Source organism: Aptenodytes forsteri, unplaced genomic scaffold (genome assembly GCF_000699145.1).
Source record: "Aptenodytes forsteri isolate BGI_AS27 unplaced genomic scaffold, ASM69914v1 Scaffold404, whole genome shotgun sequence".
NCBI lineage: Eukaryota > Metazoa > Chordata > Aves > Sphenisciformes > Spheniscidae > Aptenodytes > Aptenodytes forsteri.
The window spans coordinates 34,973-51,457 of record NW_008795629.1 but is presented as its reverse complement, the minus strand read 5'-3'; the positions used below and the strand labels follow the sequence as shown (position 1 = coordinate 51,457).

The following is a 16,485-nucleotide window of genomic DNA, read 5'->3' as shown; positions in this document are numbered from 1 at the left end:
TGAATTTAGAATTAGAATATTGAATGGTGACTTTCTGAAGATGTGGAGGAGATCAGCTGATAATCTTGGAATAGCTGTAGCCCTCAGGAGAGTGTCAAGACTGTTCACCTCATGTGCTCTAAATGAGCAAAAAACTCTTCACTTCTGGGTCACTGGATCTGTGTTACTAGGGATTAACTTGTAAGCAGTCACTCCAGCAGCCTACTAGAGTAACTTAGTATGTTGGCTTATATTTTCCAGAGATGGAACCACCAAAACTCAACCATCAGGCAGACATCGTAATGATTGCCAAAAATGTATTGCACCTTAATGAAATGTCTTTCGTGGATGGAAGGTGTCATCCAACAGCAAATACTGCGGTCAGCTGGGTATGTCCATGTTAGTGATTGAGTTCGTACAGAGTTTTTTAAGGGAATCTCCCGGTCATCCCCACTTGCTGTGCTTGAGTGTAGTTTTGGAGCAGTCCTGGAGTGGGCAGACTGATCCCCGTTGAGTGGGACCAAATTGGAAGACATGCTCCAGGAGCACACCAAGAGCCACCAACGGCGCTCGACCGAACAGCCACACAAGAGCTGAAGCAAAACCCAGAGCCACCGAGCATGGGTGAGTCCTCAGTGCCTGTCTTTTCTGTCTACCAGTCTGCTGCTGTTGCACCGCGCTGTTGGCTAATGTGGACATAGCTAGGGCTGTCCAGGTCTTACCTAGTGCCTTGACAAGAGATCAGACAGTTGATGCAAATGTTGATTTCAATTTAAGTCCTTTTTACAGAAGGAAAAGCACCTAAAATATACTCAGTGTTTTCTAATACTCTGACTTCCCAGTACACTTTCTTCCAATTTAGATGTTTCATAGTGTAGACAAAGGGAAAAGGAGAGGTAGGTACGAGAGAAGTATTAGTTTTTCTTCTACAGCAAAGCACAATTGTTCCAATTGTACTTAATGAATTTTCAAGGCCAGCAAAGAAATTCTGCATCATCACCAAGAGTGTTAATTGCATTTGTATCCAAAACTTCTGTCATTCAATATACTAGAAGACAGAAATAATCTTATTAATATACCAGTGTATGTTGTTTGAGTACTTTATCTCATTTTATCAATGGGTTAAATGGGTAAAATTTAATTAGAGACAAGCACTAGATCTAATTGTTAGAGGCTGCTGAGCAGTTGCAGTTTGGTTAGTCTTGTGAAAGCTTATGACTTCCCACGAAGAATGCCTACTGTTTGCTTTCAGCCTGAGAAGTGTTCAGAGGGATTTGGTTACATGTAAGGAAGGCCAAGACGCAGTTGTCTTACTGTTGAGTCTGTGTTTAATAAGCAAAAAGAAGTTGAGATGGTTCGTGAATTTCAGTTGAACTTGGCAAACGGTTTCAAGCCAAAATTAAAAAAAAAAAAAATCAGGTAAAATTCACTTCAGCTTCTCAAAATAGATTAATCACAATACTGTTTACTAAAATAAGCAGAAAAGAGGCATGAAATGTCTTTGTTTCCAATACACAGTTGAAGCAGTGAACTTTATATGTACCTCCAGAGTGCTCTTGCCACAGAGCTATAAAGCTATTCTCTCTGACACTCAAACCTAATGAATATTAAAGGATATTTACCTGGAGCAGAATAGCTTCAGGGTAGATTTAAAAAATTTCCCTCAGAGTGTTCAAAATTCACTCAGAGGTTTCAAAATTTCTTCATGAGCAAAGAGAAGGTTAGGTACATGGTTTGGTGCAAGATACATTCAGGTCTTGCACACTGCTCCTTTCTGGCCTTATTTTTGCTTAAATCCCATTGGTCTGCTTACATAAATCAACCTCTTCACGGTCACACTTCCTCTGCTTTTGTCCTAAAACCTGTTTAATAGGATTCAAATGGAGATATTTGGGTCTGGGGTTGAATTCAGTATTTTGGACCAATCATTTCATGCAGCTGTTTCAGAACTGCTAGGAAACCAGAGTGGGTGTGAGGCAGTGCTCACCGGCAGTGCCCACAGCCCCTCCCTGTGCTGTATTATCATGAGAACAAGACTTTACAGGTGATTTAAAAAAAAAAAACAACAAACAAAACCCCAACACAACAAAAACCCACCCCCCAAAAAAACCACTGGCAAAACCCAAACACCCCCTCCCCAAAAAAACAACCAACCAAACAAAAACCCCCAAAATCCTTCTCTATCTACCGTGTCAAAATTGGGTATGGAAGCTAGTTTATGAATTTCCAGTTGATTGCTATATTTTGCTGACATCTATATTTAGGCTCTGACCCATATCAATACTTGCTGGGAGTAGCATTAAAATTTCTGATACATATTCAGTACCCATGTACCATTTCTAAATGCAAGTGCTTGAAAGGTTTCTTTCTTGATCTTTTCTTACACAATCATTTTAAGATTGCTATTTTGATCCCATTTCTCCCAGTTCAGTTAAATGCAAAATAAAGAGCAGATTTGCTGAAGAGTTGTTATTTTAAAGGTTGTATTTTTCTATTAATTCATGCACAACAGTCACCTTGTGGAATAGCTATGGTAAACCTACCATCGACAGACAAATGAGAAGCCTGTTCCGCAGTGCCGTGTGCGGTACGTGCGCTGTCAGCACGGGAATTGACTGGCGAGCCAGCCGGTCAGCGCTGCCGATGCCGGGGTGCTGGCTGCAGTATTTCAAGATGATTGCAGACGTCTTCGGAGGGGAGGAGTTACTGTAGACACGAGCTGAAGCAAGACGCCTCACAAACCAAAGTTCAAGGTGAGATCCATACTAGACAGTAGCTGATTTAAGAGATTGATTTTATTTTTTCCCCCCAGTGCAGAAAGCAATACGGGGTAAAAATATATAACTTGGAGCTTCTTATTGCACAGGATCACGGTCTGATACTTATGCTCATGCTCAGCATTTCTCCCTGTACTAAAAGCAAGTCTAGGAAAGGGGAGAAGGCTATATAATTTCCTATTAAAAAATTGACAATAACAACATATTTTAATGCTGGTGACAACTGATATTTTGAGGAAAGGAAATTTAAAATAGAAACAGGCACTAGCAATCACCCCTCTTAGCAGCAGGGAAGCTCAGGCATTGCTCGGTGAGGTTTCGGGTGCATTTCATGGTGCCTGCATGTTCTCCTTAACCTGCCTGCTGGATGGCACAGCGCATCCCTAGCTGCTTGGACCTCAGTAAAGGCAGGTGGGGAGGAGCTGAGCTCTCTTGCCTGAACTTGTCTAGACTGTGGGGACAAGGGGAGAGGCAGTTCCTGCTTACCTGGGGGAGCCGATAGTGATACAGCGGGGAAAGGGCAGTGTTGTCTTTTCCCTGTTGAGTACAAGGGCAAATATCTTGCACCAGGTTTATAGGGCAGTTTTCCAAGCAGCAGGGAGCAGGACAAGAAATCAAAGAGCTTTTCCTAATACTTTGAAATTTGTTGCTGTCTCCTGTTTTTCTCCTGGCGCCTCTGACCGCTAGTGAAGGTGGTTTTTGTGAAGCCATTGCCATACTCCGGCTGTGGTGCCAGTAGAAAATAGAAGCGTGATTAGGCTCCAGAAAAGCAGCACCTATGCTGAGCCATAAGGTATTTTTGCTCTGTTGATCCACCTGGTTGGCTATTACTATATGCTTTCTGGAGGAAAATCTGTGTTTTGCCTCTGTGCTGTCTGGGACAATGATGTCTTAGTCCATGGATAGGTTTCCTACAGGCTGCAGTAGTTTGTGTACTAACCGTTAACCGCAGTGGTGTTTGCATATCGGCTTAGCGGGGATGGATCCCTGTGCTGTTGGAGAAGTGGCAGTTATAGAAAAGATGCAATGTAACTTTTCTTTAAGGAAAAAAGGAAGGTTCTAGATGTATAAACTCCTCCAGCCAAGCACTGCTTGCCCTGATCAGAATAGTCTCATTGATTTTATGGATCCATGCTAACTTGCGCCTTCTGAGGATTTGCCCATCAATATTTATAAGCTTTACAGCATGGGATGGAACAAGTATATTTTACAGGTAGAGGGAATACATGTACGCGCACACACTTTCTTTCTTTTTTTTTTTTTTTAAATACCCGTGAATGTGTTACAGATGTCCAGCACATTCACACAGAGGAAGGAAGTATAATCTATTATAGTGCTCAGACCTCTAACGATAGAGTAAATGTAGGCAGTGATCCCCCAGAGCCTTCTGCAAGGGGCAGAGGCAGCGAGCTCGGTGTCTTGGCAGAATTCCCCTTTGGGTGCTGCCGCTCTGCTTCCTGCAGTCCTTAGGACTTGGCTAGAAATAGCTGTACGCAATTCTTTAAATGTTTGTCCTGATTTCTTGAGTAGTTTTTCCTGTGCGTTTCCAGATAGCTCCAAAGCATGGCTGCATTTGTGCCTGGATAAATATGATTAAGCCTTCTGTTCCTGAAGTCCTTAGTGAGGCTGCTTCTAATCATGGCTGGAGCAGATTTTGACTGATATGTGAGTATTTATTTAAAAAAAAAAAAAAAAGAATAAAAAAGCACCAAAAATTCAGATTAAAGAAATTATTAAATATATAGTTTTACTTGTAAGGACCTATGCCAGTGCAAGACTATTGTTTACAAATCCCGCAGAAACCTATTGATATAATCTACTAAAATTATTGCTTCAGAATAAAACAATAAGAGTAGGGTAAGAGGGGACATTGTAAAAGATATGGAAATTTGTGAAAGAAATGGAAAAACATAAAATGTACTTCAAGCCAAGTTTTATATCTTTCTATAACCTATTTACTGCAATTTTGTAAATAATGCCAGAAAATTAGTTCTTTGGGGCAGAACTGCTTCAGGGAAATGTTTATTTCATGAGCGGCAGGATAATGAAACCTGGCTCCTGCAGACGGGGGGCCTGCCTTGTGCCACCGCGGGGGCTCTTGCCTTTTTGCCACGGTGCCAGCGGCTCCCAGCACCAGCAGGCTGTCCTGTCCCCAAGCCCGCAAACGCTGCGGGGATGACTGGGACTGGTCCCCTGTTACAGGTACTGAGTACAGCACAGACAGGCTGCGTCGGTGTCCGTGTGTTCCTCCGGGTCAGCAAGCGAGCTGCTTGGACTTCTCAAAAATGGTTTTTAAATGCTTGAAACGCCTTCTTTCAGCATATATTTTTTTAGTGTGTTTTGTCTGTTTTAGGCACCTTTCTTAATGTACCACACTTGCTTTATGCATTGACAGAATTATTGGGATTTTTTCTTTGGTTTGGTTTTCTGGGAGCTAAAGTAAGTCTTTATTCATTTTTAAAGGTAGGTGGTTGCTATCTCATCTGAGTTTTCATCCATCATTTTCAAAGTTAGGTTTACTATATTTATCCAGAGTTTTTCCTTTCCTCTTTTCTTCTTTGTTCAGGCTTTGTGTCTGCTCTCCAGGTTGGATCCCCTGCTCCAAAGAAACACATCTTTGACGGGAAGAAAGGAAGCAAAAACTTTTAGTCATTCTTAATCTTTATTTCCAGTGATGTCAAACTTCTTCCCAGCCCAGAAGGATTTGTTTGGTTGCTGAAAAATGGGCATTAAAGTTTTTGTCCGTGGGCTGCCTTCTCCCTTCACATGGTGTTTCCAGGAGTGAGCACAACAGGGACCGGCTGCTGGGTTGGGCTGTGCTGCCACTGCACCCAGGGACTTCTCCAGTGGGCAATAATAAACTCCCGGGAAGTTTCGCATGGCCAAATTTTTACATGGTCCATAGGTAGACCTGGGGCCTTTGCATGGACTAATATAGTTAATAAAAATCAGCTTCCGTATTTTTTTTTTTTTGAGGGGTTTTCTGTATTCTTTCTTCAGAGATCCTCATCAGCATCTTCCTGAACTGTAAACTCTGGAATTAAATCTGCTCGGACATGCTCCTACAGACCGTTTCAAATCAGCAGGACTTGCAGTAGCAGAGGGAACAGAAACTGGTCCCCAACACCTCACTCTGCTCCACCGGGCTCTGTGCATAGGCTCTGCCATTTTTGCGGCCATGCATCATATCTGACTGCAGATCGTATGTGCGTGATGATCTCCATGGCGACTTGGGCACTTAAGGCAGAAATATGAGCTGGTAAGTCAAGGTTACTCTCCCTGCTCCTCCTCCTTTCCTCTCAGTGCAATGCAGGTGTGTTACGTTTTGGTATGGATGGTGCTTGTCTGGAGCAAAGCACAGCCGATCTGTTTTAATTCTCCAAATCCAGTTTAAACACCTCATACAGATCAGTAGAGCCCTGCATGGGGGGTGTGTGTGCAGGAGTGGGGGGTGCAGGATCATTTTCTGGGTCTGGGTGCAGGCATGGCATCCCTTGTGGGGGAGGCTGATGCTACGCGGATGGAATACAGTGAGAAATCCAAGGTAGCTTTTCCTGCTCTGTGCATGGGAAATGTTGACTGGGGGCCAGCCGTAGGGAAATGCAGGTAATTAGCTCCTCTGTCTTTACTGGATACCCTGAAGAAATGGAAACATAAATATTGAATTATAAAGATAGAATTTTTGTAGTCTCAGAATATATACATACATTATAAAGCAGAATTTTAGGTCTAATGTATTCAGTTAGCCAGTGGGTACACTGAAGTTTTTCCTCTTTGTGTTCACAAAACACTTTTCCCTCTTTCCATTGGTGCAAACGACTTGAAATGAATAATGTTTTTCTTGTTTGTTAGCATCATCTCCCCCTGTTGTCCATCGACATGAAATGCAGTGTTCTGGAACATGAGAAAGGCAATACATTTCCTCCAGTTCTTTGTAAGCTGATATGAAGTAGACAGACACCTTCTGAAGTTTTGTGCATGCTGTGCTCTTTTTTTTCTTTGCTGCAACAAGAAAAGCCTTTTCTTTTAACCTGGCTTCCTTTGAAGAAGTAACTCAGGAAGCTTCATGGCCTCTCAAGGTAAGTGCATCTATAGTCTGTATTTTTAGATCATGTTTACAGAAAAGTACAGTCTTGTACGTTTCCAGCAATCAGCAGTCTGATGAAATGAGAGTTTCAGGCTAAAACCACAACAGCCAAAGCACAGTTGTTTTGGCTTCCTTTAATTTTTCAGCATTCAAGAGGCTCCTAAGGAGCCCAAAATCTATACTAGAATGTTATTTGAATAAAATATGTTACAAAATGTTAGCATCCGCATTCAATCAGAAAATTTAGTGTTTGTATCTTTGTGCTTAAAGCTGTCGGTACAAAATGTGTGGGAAGGGCAGGTACTGAGCCAAGGGTACCACTATTTCTGCACACTTCTTTCCTATTCCACTTATTATTCCTATTCCACTAAAATACCAAATCAGCAAATGCTTTTCACTTTCAAAACTGGCCAGAGTCCTGATAACCACATAGGGAAAATAAATATCTGAAGAATAACTGAATTTAATCAGATTACTCCTATCTGGGTTAATCTTTGTCACATATTGTCTTTTAGCAGCAGCCAGTTGGGTACTCAGGGCTACAGGCAAACGTTGCAGCACGCTGATCTAACCAGCCTTCTAAATCATTTTCTCCATGCTTTCAAATACTTAAACTAAGTAGAAGGACACAAATCTGTTTTTTCTTAATGAATGCAACTCCACAGAGGTCACCCTGTTGTGACGTACAGAGGCAGATGCTGGCCCAGGGAGTTTCAGCAATGTCTATTTATGTTTGCCAAACGTTTACCCCTTTTTTTTGCCCCCAAAATACTCAAGACATTCTGCATTTACAGCACTAAAAGGCATACAGCAGCAAGCAGGTTTTACAGCATCGTTGTACTCTTGCATATATACTTTTTTTTAATTTTACTTATCTTTGGCCATATAAAAGATCTGGTTTTGTATATTTTATGCATGGCACAGTTAACAGAAGCAGCAAAATAGTCATGAATTTTACTTATCTTTGGCCATATAAAAGATCTGGTTTTGTATATTTTTAATGCATGGCAGTTAACAGAAGCAGCAAAATAGTCATGTTGTGTAATATGGTTTTCATAATGAAGGAACTTGGTAATATACCTCTTTTAGGAACAAGTAACTCTACAAATTATGTTTGTACAGTATGCTTACTGTATCATACGGTAACTTTTAAGTTTTCCCATACCATAAATGAAATGGGAAACATCCACAAAAATAGACAAAGTGTCAGAGTAGCTTGGATTGTCATCAATATTTAATGTATTTTCTGTTTGATTTTTGTATAGCTTAAAATTTGACAGGTAGAACTGCAATTTGTTGTCTTTTTTTCTCTTTATTATTCGAGAATAACACTAACGCTCGGCCACTTCATGGCATTTCATGTAACAACAAGAGTTACGGCAGTAACAGAATCCTGTGAGGTAAAATGATGCAGAAGAGCATATAAAATATTTATTACCCAGCTATACATTTTTAAAAGCCAGCTTCAAATTCAAAGGGGTTACTTATTCTTCCTGTGGTCTCAGACTTTGAAAGGAAGCAGTGGCTGCAACGACAAATTAAGATCAAAATATGATTAAACGATGTATCAGCCACAGCGAGTTCAAATAATGCTAAAGGATCTCATTTAAACCCACAACAGCAAAAGAGAGCTTCAGACTTAGAGCCAAAATTCCTTCTGGACCTCAAACCCCATCGTGCCTAAGTATTGTCACACATGATATAAAAATGATCAGTTTGGGGACTGCTTTACTGCCGAAGTGCAGGGGCTCAGCTTAATACGAGGATTTGCCATTTATCTGTGGAGAGCTTCAGCTTGCTCTTTCTTGTTCCGGCAGAGCCAGTGTTACTGAAGGCTGTGGAAAGCTGCTCGTAGCAAAACCAGTAGGAGTTTGTTGAGGCTCAAACGGCTAAGGTGATCACTGCACTGTGGGAGACGGTGCCTGTGCCTCTGAAGGCGTGTGGGCATACAGGTGCCTGTAACAGTAAATACTCTCGTTACCTTCGCAGCACTAGCCGAGGTAACCAACAGCAAACCAGAAAACACAGCTTAACGATATCTGATCTTTTCATTAAGATAATAATGAGTAATACGCTGTAGAAGGCTGTGCAGACTTTGATACCAGGGTTGTAACATCCAGCTTGGGGAATTTGAGATCCCTGGAAAGGTTATCTCTAATTAAGAGAAAATATGCATGCCCTCAAGATGCTAGAAAGCATCTTGTTAGAAGCAAGCCCTCAGCAGCTTGGTGTACATTAGCACGCAGGGCAGCACGTGGGGAGCAGGGCTGAGCAGCCTGTGCTGAGGAGCTTGTGGCCACTGCTCGCGAGCTGTCAGAGCGGATTAGGTGCCCTCCGAGACCTCATCTCCTGGTTTAGCTTCATCTACGGTGATTCCACTTTGCATACTCTAAGACTGCTTTATAAAGTGACTCAGAGTGCTTGAAGTGTGGGATCATCAGGAGATTCATTTCAGATCCTCACTCCTGATCTGAACTAAAATGCTGATATAGTCACAGGCAGAATGTGACATTATTGTTCCAGTTTTGATCCAAGTAGCTAGCTGTTGTTTGGCCCTGTTAATTTCTGATTTTTTTCTTCTTTTCCTGCAGAATCTCAGGGACAAACCAACCCAATCTTTAACGATTACCTCCCTGGTTCTTCTGACCTTCCTGAACAGAATAAACCTGTTGAACCAAGAAGTCTCTGGAAGCAAACATCACACACTCATAACTTGCCACCTGGTCTGGAGTACCTGAACCAGGTCCTGAATCTTTCCAAATGTTAGAATTGTTTTGTTTTCCTTGTAGACTTCTTTGATACCTTGGGGGATGGGGTTGTTTGGGTTTTTTTCTTGGGGGAGGGGCAGGTGGAGATGGAGAGGCTTTTTTGTTGTTTGATACTACTGTGAAATAAGGAGCGTAGGAATGACAGTACCTTCCTTCATTGCAGCCATTCATTTTTATAGAAATCCATTTGTTGTGCATGCAGCTCTCCTTGCACCAAAACCATGGTTTTCTTCCCTTTAGGACTTTTTCTAGGTCACAGTATTACCCCTCTCATTGTTCCCCCAGTTTCCTTCCAGCTCCTTAAGAGCTCACCCTCAGGGAAATGGCTATCAAACTCCAGCTGGCCTCAAAAAGACTGAAACAGGCAGTGTGTGAAGGAATTGTCACCTCCTTATAACCCATCCTTTGAGGAACACGAAGGTCTTCTGAGCAAGCTCCTTCTGCCAAGGACAGTGCTCTCCAGGTTAGAGGTAAGGTCCTGGGGAGGCAAGCTCCCAGGGAGACAACTTTGTGAGCATAAGCCTGGGTGGCTACAAACCCGCACCCGCTCTGTGTTGGGTCGCGGGGCAGGAAAGCACTAGGGCCCGAAGAGAGGGAAATGCCTGGAAATGGAAGCGGACAAGTAGGTCACAGGCAGGGGAGGGAAAGGGAATGCTAAAGTCTTCTCAGTCCTACTGCTAAACGTGCGGCTGTCCATCTCGCTCTGTCAAACCTCTCAGCTCCTGGAGCTCAGACCAGTGATGGTGTGCAGGTCTGCTCCACAAGTTTAACCTCTTCCTGCATTTTTTTACTGGGAGGGTCACTCCCTGCTACCGCTTTGACACTGACTCCAGTTTGCATTTCACATGTGGCTGGATTCTGCCACTCTTACATATGCTGAGTAACACTTCATACACCCTGCCTGGTATGGACAGGGACAGAATCAGGCCCCCAGCGTAGTCCGGTTGTGATGCTGATACACACGCTTCTGCTGTGTTTGCATTTTGGTGGTGCTGGGAAATGTTTATTTCACTCGAGGTCTGTATTTTAGATATACATTTCTAGTAGTTTTGTACAGAAGCAGAAATTGAATGTATTTTATATTTGGAGCTAAGTTACCTAGATAGCTAATGAAACTGGGAGACCCTTCAGAAACAATCTTTCATGTGGAGTTATGATTTTCATTTCATGGTGCCCATGCACAAAATGATATGTGTTGTCAATTACATGAGCATTTGCTCACAGACTGTGGGAGCTACATTTTTTAGTCTGAAAGTGATTGTGATAGTAAATACTTGGCAGGTTACATATTCAGTCTCCCGTACGAACATGAATTATACCTCAGATTTACCCATACAATGTGGGCAAGCAAATTTTATTACTCCATTTTATAGAAGCTTTACATCTGACATAAAGACAAAAGAGCAAGTGGCTGTCAGAACTATAACTAGAACTCCAGACTCCACTCATGCTTGTTCTCGGCCCAATAACCATGTGTCTGTGCTGCAGCCCTCGCTAATTATTTTCAACTTTCTCTGCAGTCTGAAAAGTGGAAAGCATGTGTGCAATGCTGATTATTGGCATATACCCACAGCTAGAGTTTCCATGCGTTGCAGAACATTTTGGTGTGCGATGCTGAAGTCGTACTGGCTGTGTGACTAATGAAACAAGCTCATACAGGATAGATCGTAGCAGAAAGGAGATCCGACCAGCAGGGAGGGGGCTGCCTGCAGAATGAATGTGGGATTCACAGCTGCCAGGGTGATCCCTTGGGATTCATCCTGATGGACTAAGATTTTCACGTAATGAAATTCTCAAGTGAATGAAGATGTTTTTAGCAGAACTGGGAATTTCTGATGCCATTGGGAAGACTGGAATACTGTGTACCCTTCTGGTTGTGTGTGTATTGGGGAAAGGTGGGTCCAAATTGAAATAGGCACAGACAGGTACTACTGGAAGGACATGGGGAATAGAGAACCTGCGTTAAAACAAGACTGTGAGTGTTTCATCTTTAGACTAACAAAATGCTACCAGAGAGGGGACTGTGAAAGCTCTCACCCCTAGAAGAGTAAACACCCTGTGGGAAAAACACACATTTAATTTATAGAATGATATTACCAGAAAAAAGATTGTATAGAAAGTGGTTGTGAATAAATACAGGATAAAAAATAGAAATTAGGTGCGGGGATTACCTCCAGCAGGAGCAGGGAAGATAGCTGGATAGATTGGAGAAAGCTGAATATATTTCTTAATAAGAGCATGATGTGTTTGACTCTGAAACAAGGATCCAAATTTAGTGAATCTCAGAGAGATCCCTACAGTCTTACTCTAAACAGCAACTCAAGGACACAGCGTATAGTGTTGGATGAGAGGAAAAGAAAATATCTGTCATGTACGTTAAGGTCAGACAGCAATATTTGACATACCTGGAGTCAGTCAGGCTGAGGAGCGATTCACTCGGCAGTTCAAGGTGCACCAGAGAAGGGCAATAAACTGCTTCTGCCCTGACAAACTGATACCACGCTTTCTATCATCACAAGAATGACGCCCTACACAATTTCCTACAAAACAGGTTACCCAAACCTCATTATTATCTTCCAGATCACAGCCACAGTTCGAGGAATTGGCCAGTGCCCATCACAAAAATCGAGGGAACCTGTGCCCGTAGCAGGAATAGACAGATGAGACCTCAGAGAAGAATTTTCCAAGTAGCTCAACGGCGTTGTGCCACCATTCAGGCTCAACTAATTTTGTAAGAAGCTTCTTAGTTTATACTTGCTTAGACTGATCAGATGTAAATTTAATGCCCACAAAACTGAATACTGAGAATTAGCTGTGTAGAAGGAATTTTAACACATCTGAGCTCAAGAGGACGCAGACCCTCGTAAACCAATGGGCTTTAGATGCTTTCAAACGCAAGTGCAGAATTCCCTTAATCCACGAGTGCCCCAATAAAAGATGCATCAGAATAGCTGCCTTGCAGAAACCAGGGAAAGGCAAAACAAGCCTAGCAAGTGGTACTGCCACGTTGTCTCAACATTGTTTATACATTGTTCACAATAAACCAAGACACAGACCAAAATCACTCAAAGCTTTTAGCAGTTCAGGCCCATTAATTTTCTTTTCCCTGTGAGAGTCTATGTGGGGCAAAGAAATCCATATTAAAATCAATACTAAAATATTAAAATAGCCTTACGATCTTTAACTTGTTTATTATTTTTTCATCAGCAGAGCACTTCCCATGAGCTAACTCCAAGAGCTCACATCTCTCATGAAACCTAAACAATAAACAGCAAAGGTTCTTGGGAGAAAATTTTTAAGTCCAAATATTTTTTATTATTTCAATTACTGGCATGCACATTTCAGAGATTAATGAAAGGGATAAAGAAGTTTCTTTTTTACCAGCTTTTCTTTGCAGCCTGAACTAGCTGCAGGAGGTGACTAGAATTGACAAATGGCTGCAACAGTTTGAATACGTACCAGGCAAGGTTTATCAATTGTAAGATATACAGATGCTGGAGAGCTGTGACATGCTGGTCTCAGAAGGTCGCTGTGTGCTTTCTGTCTGCAGCTGTGAGTAACGGCAAAATCCTGTGCCAAGCATTTGCCCATCAGGAATTTAAGGAAAAGAGATTAGCAAAGCCTAAACTATCACATAAAACAGACATAAAAACTCACATAAAACTTAAAGGTAGACTGAAATTAAGTCTTGCTGGTTTTATAATACTAATGACTGTTCTCTAAAAAAGAATAATGTCAGAGGGACGATACGCACAGCAAAGCTGGGTATCATGGCAAACAACTTTTCTCCTGCATTTGTAACCAGCTCACAGGGGAAGACAGTTTCAGCCAGCCAAGGGTTTCTCTGGGGAGCTGTTGTTTTGCTCATTCTGGCACCCTGGCGTGACCGTTTGCCAGATTTAGGGTGCAGAACTCCCGTTGGCTGAGATGAGAGCATTAAAGCTCGTGTGTGCCGTCATTGGCATCATCTGATAGCCCTGCTGGGCTGCTCCAGCGGGGCCCTTTGGGATGCGGCTACAGCACGTTTTGAGCTTGAGCCCAAACTCATTCACTCCTGCACTGCCATGGTGTCCAGCACTAACCTTAGCTTTGGGGTAAGGGGCTTCCCCTCTGCCAAGGCCAGGAGGGAGGAACAGGAGTGAGAAGTGGGTCCTGCTTCTCCCATACATCTTTCTGTTGCTGTTGTCTTCCTCATTCCCCCAGCGAAGATTATTTTTCTTCAAACGTGTGGGTGAATTATGTGACCACAGCACCCAATGTCGCACTCCTCAGTCATCATTTCAGAGAGATGTCTAAAGTGTGACTTGAGATAGTTCTCAGGCACCCAGCTTGCGCACCTCTGAAAGGAAAGAAATCCTAATAACAGGGAGATGAGCAATAAAAATAGGCAGGTGATCACTGGCAGGCCCAGAACTTTCCAACACCCACCATCTTGTTTGTTTATTTTTTTTTTTAAACAGCTGGACCGGATAATTATTCATCAGCAAGTGGAGCTTCTTGAAGGTATGGTGCAACCCTTGCCACTCTTTAACTGTGCTGGTACACAAATGTTTCCAGAAGGCTTCCAAGTCTTGCCCCCAACTTGTTGAAGTCATTGCGAAGCCTCCTGCTGACCTTGCGTCAGGCCTGTAATGTGGTGTTAGTGTGGTGAAAGCTCACTTTCTTTATGCCTGTTCCGCAGCAAACCAACAAGGAGAGAAAGATTACAGTGAGTAATCTTTACACCAGTCCTAAATTCTCTCCCTCAGACACCTCCCACTCAAAGTTCTTAAAGTTTAACCATCTTTCCAATCCATGGAAAAATTTATTGTCTTTAGCAATAATTAACATTCTACAAGAAACAAAGCAAATAAAGAAAGGAAGGTCAGAAGACACAAAATGAAGCATAAGAATTTCTATTTACATAGTTCCTCGGAATTTCAAAGTACTGAACAAGTATTAAGTTCTGCAAGTAAAACATTTTTCAACGTATTTCTCCCATTCAAAGTGTTTTTGGCCTGATTCTTGGATACCTTGCTGGGTGAAAGTTTTGTCACTGAAGTGGGACAGCGTCATATTGTTACTTTTCACAGATGATAAAGTAAGAAAAAGCCCAAACCAAAACTCAGGATCTGAATTCTGTTCTGTGATATGTACTTTAGCGTACAGCAAATCGAAGTCTTTGAACTAAATGTTCCTTCAAAATACAGACCTGACATTATTATTTCCTTATAATTGTATATTTTCTTTGTGTCATTATTTCAAAACAATTTTTTAAACTGTCTCTGTTCCGTAGATCTTCAAAATACAGACCTGACATTATTATTTCCTTATAATTGTATATTTTCTTTGTGTCATTATTTCAAAACAATTTTTTAAACTGTCTCTGTTCCGTAGATTTTTAGAATATATGCTAATATATATATACTAACATTATACTAAGGTAATGTACTTGTTTTTTTGCTTTATTAGCCATACTTGGCACAGAGACCTCCAGCAAATACGAGATAAAAAACCACTTGGGACAAAGAGTTTACTTTGCAGTAGAAGAAAATGATTGCTTTGATCGTAACTTGTGTTCGCCTCTAAGGTCTTTCACCATAAGGATTACCGATACCACGGGCCGAGAAGTGATTACAGTGAACAGACCCTTGAGGTGCAACAGCTGCTGGTTCCCCTGCTTCCTGCAAGAGGTGAGCGAATCCCAACTGCCCTTTGTCCGAGCACCTCGCTGTATGTGCACAGCGTTAACGAAGCCCCGTGCGACCTCTGCCAGGGTGGCAGGAAGGAGTTCACACCCACCTCTCGTCCCGGGGACTGCGTGGAGGCCTTCGTTTAGAAGTAACTATTGATAAACAAGGCCCTTGTACGAGCTACGTTCCCAGCGTGCCTCCTCCCTTTCACGGGACCTTACTTTCCTGACGTCCCAAATACAGCTTCTGTGTCTGACGGTACAGACGTCTCTCCAGTCAGGTAACACAACACCCCAAAACGCTGCTTGCCCTGACACAGACTAACGTCCGTTAGTGGTACGGATGGAAATCACCCACCGTACTCCCGGAGTGTGAAGGATGGAAAATCCCTGGAGGCCACTAGTGCGTGTGGGTACGACTGGGAAGCAGCTCGCCGAGGCGGCCGACGCTTCGCTCCGTGGCTCTGCCTCCTCAAGGCCATATATCTCTGGGAAATGGTAGAACTTGGAAATAAGCTGCTTTGACTGAAAAATGCAGATCCTACAGAGTATCAGATCTTTTCTCCTTATTTTTGACTCTCCTTTATTCAGACATCTTTCTTGTTTTACGAAAATGTTTTATAGGTTAATTCATTTCCCTACTTCTTCAGTACTGCATCAGGGTTTAAAAAAAAAAAAGGTCCTTTGGTAGCACGGCTACTGTGTACAAAAGCTTATAGGATACTTACTCACTGATTACAGTAACAAAAACTTCTCACAGCGTACGGCTTTTATCAAATCTTATATTATATGTAAGATGTTAGTTTCTGGTGCAGCTTTTGAGCTTCATATTGTCCACTATATTTAAAAACACCATTAGACAGCCTTGTAATACCCAGTTCACAGTTTGGTAAAATTATATATATTCAATAAATAAATATTTTGTCATTATATAAACAATACACTATTATGGACTTATAAAATTAGTTTATAAGATTTTTTTGTTTTCTTTTGTTTGCTAGTTAGAAGTTCAGTCCCCACCAGGTACAATAGCGGGGTACGTTGTACAGAACTGGGACCCTTTTCTGCCGAAGTTTACTATACAGAATGAAAGTAAAGAAGATGTACTAAAAATAATTGGTCCATATGCAACTTGTGGCTGTTTTGAAGATGTTGACTTTGAGGTATGTTTCTTATGACTGTTAAGAATTTTAAAGTTTTTCT

General features: G+C 42.0%; 1 protein-coding gene across 1 annotated transcript in view; it reads left to right on the top strand.

The window, feature by feature from the left end:
* Positions 1-6,822: 6,822 nt before the first annotated feature.
* The window catches only part of PLSCR5 (phospholipid scramblase family member 5), a 12,764-nt gene continuing 3,101 nt past the window's right edge, over positions 6,823-16,485 (top strand). The window contains exons 1-5 of the mRNA XM_009282409.1: positions 6,823-6,835; positions 9,435-9,586; positions 14,072-14,114; positions 15,063-15,283; positions 16,284-16,445. Coding sequence (XP_009280684.1) covers positions 6,823-6,835; positions 9,435-9,586; positions 14,072-14,114; positions 15,063-15,283; positions 16,284-16,445 — 591 coding nt within the window. The remainder of the gene's footprint in view (positions 6,836-9,434; positions 9,587-14,071; positions 14,115-15,062; positions 15,284-16,283; positions 16,446-16,485) is intronic.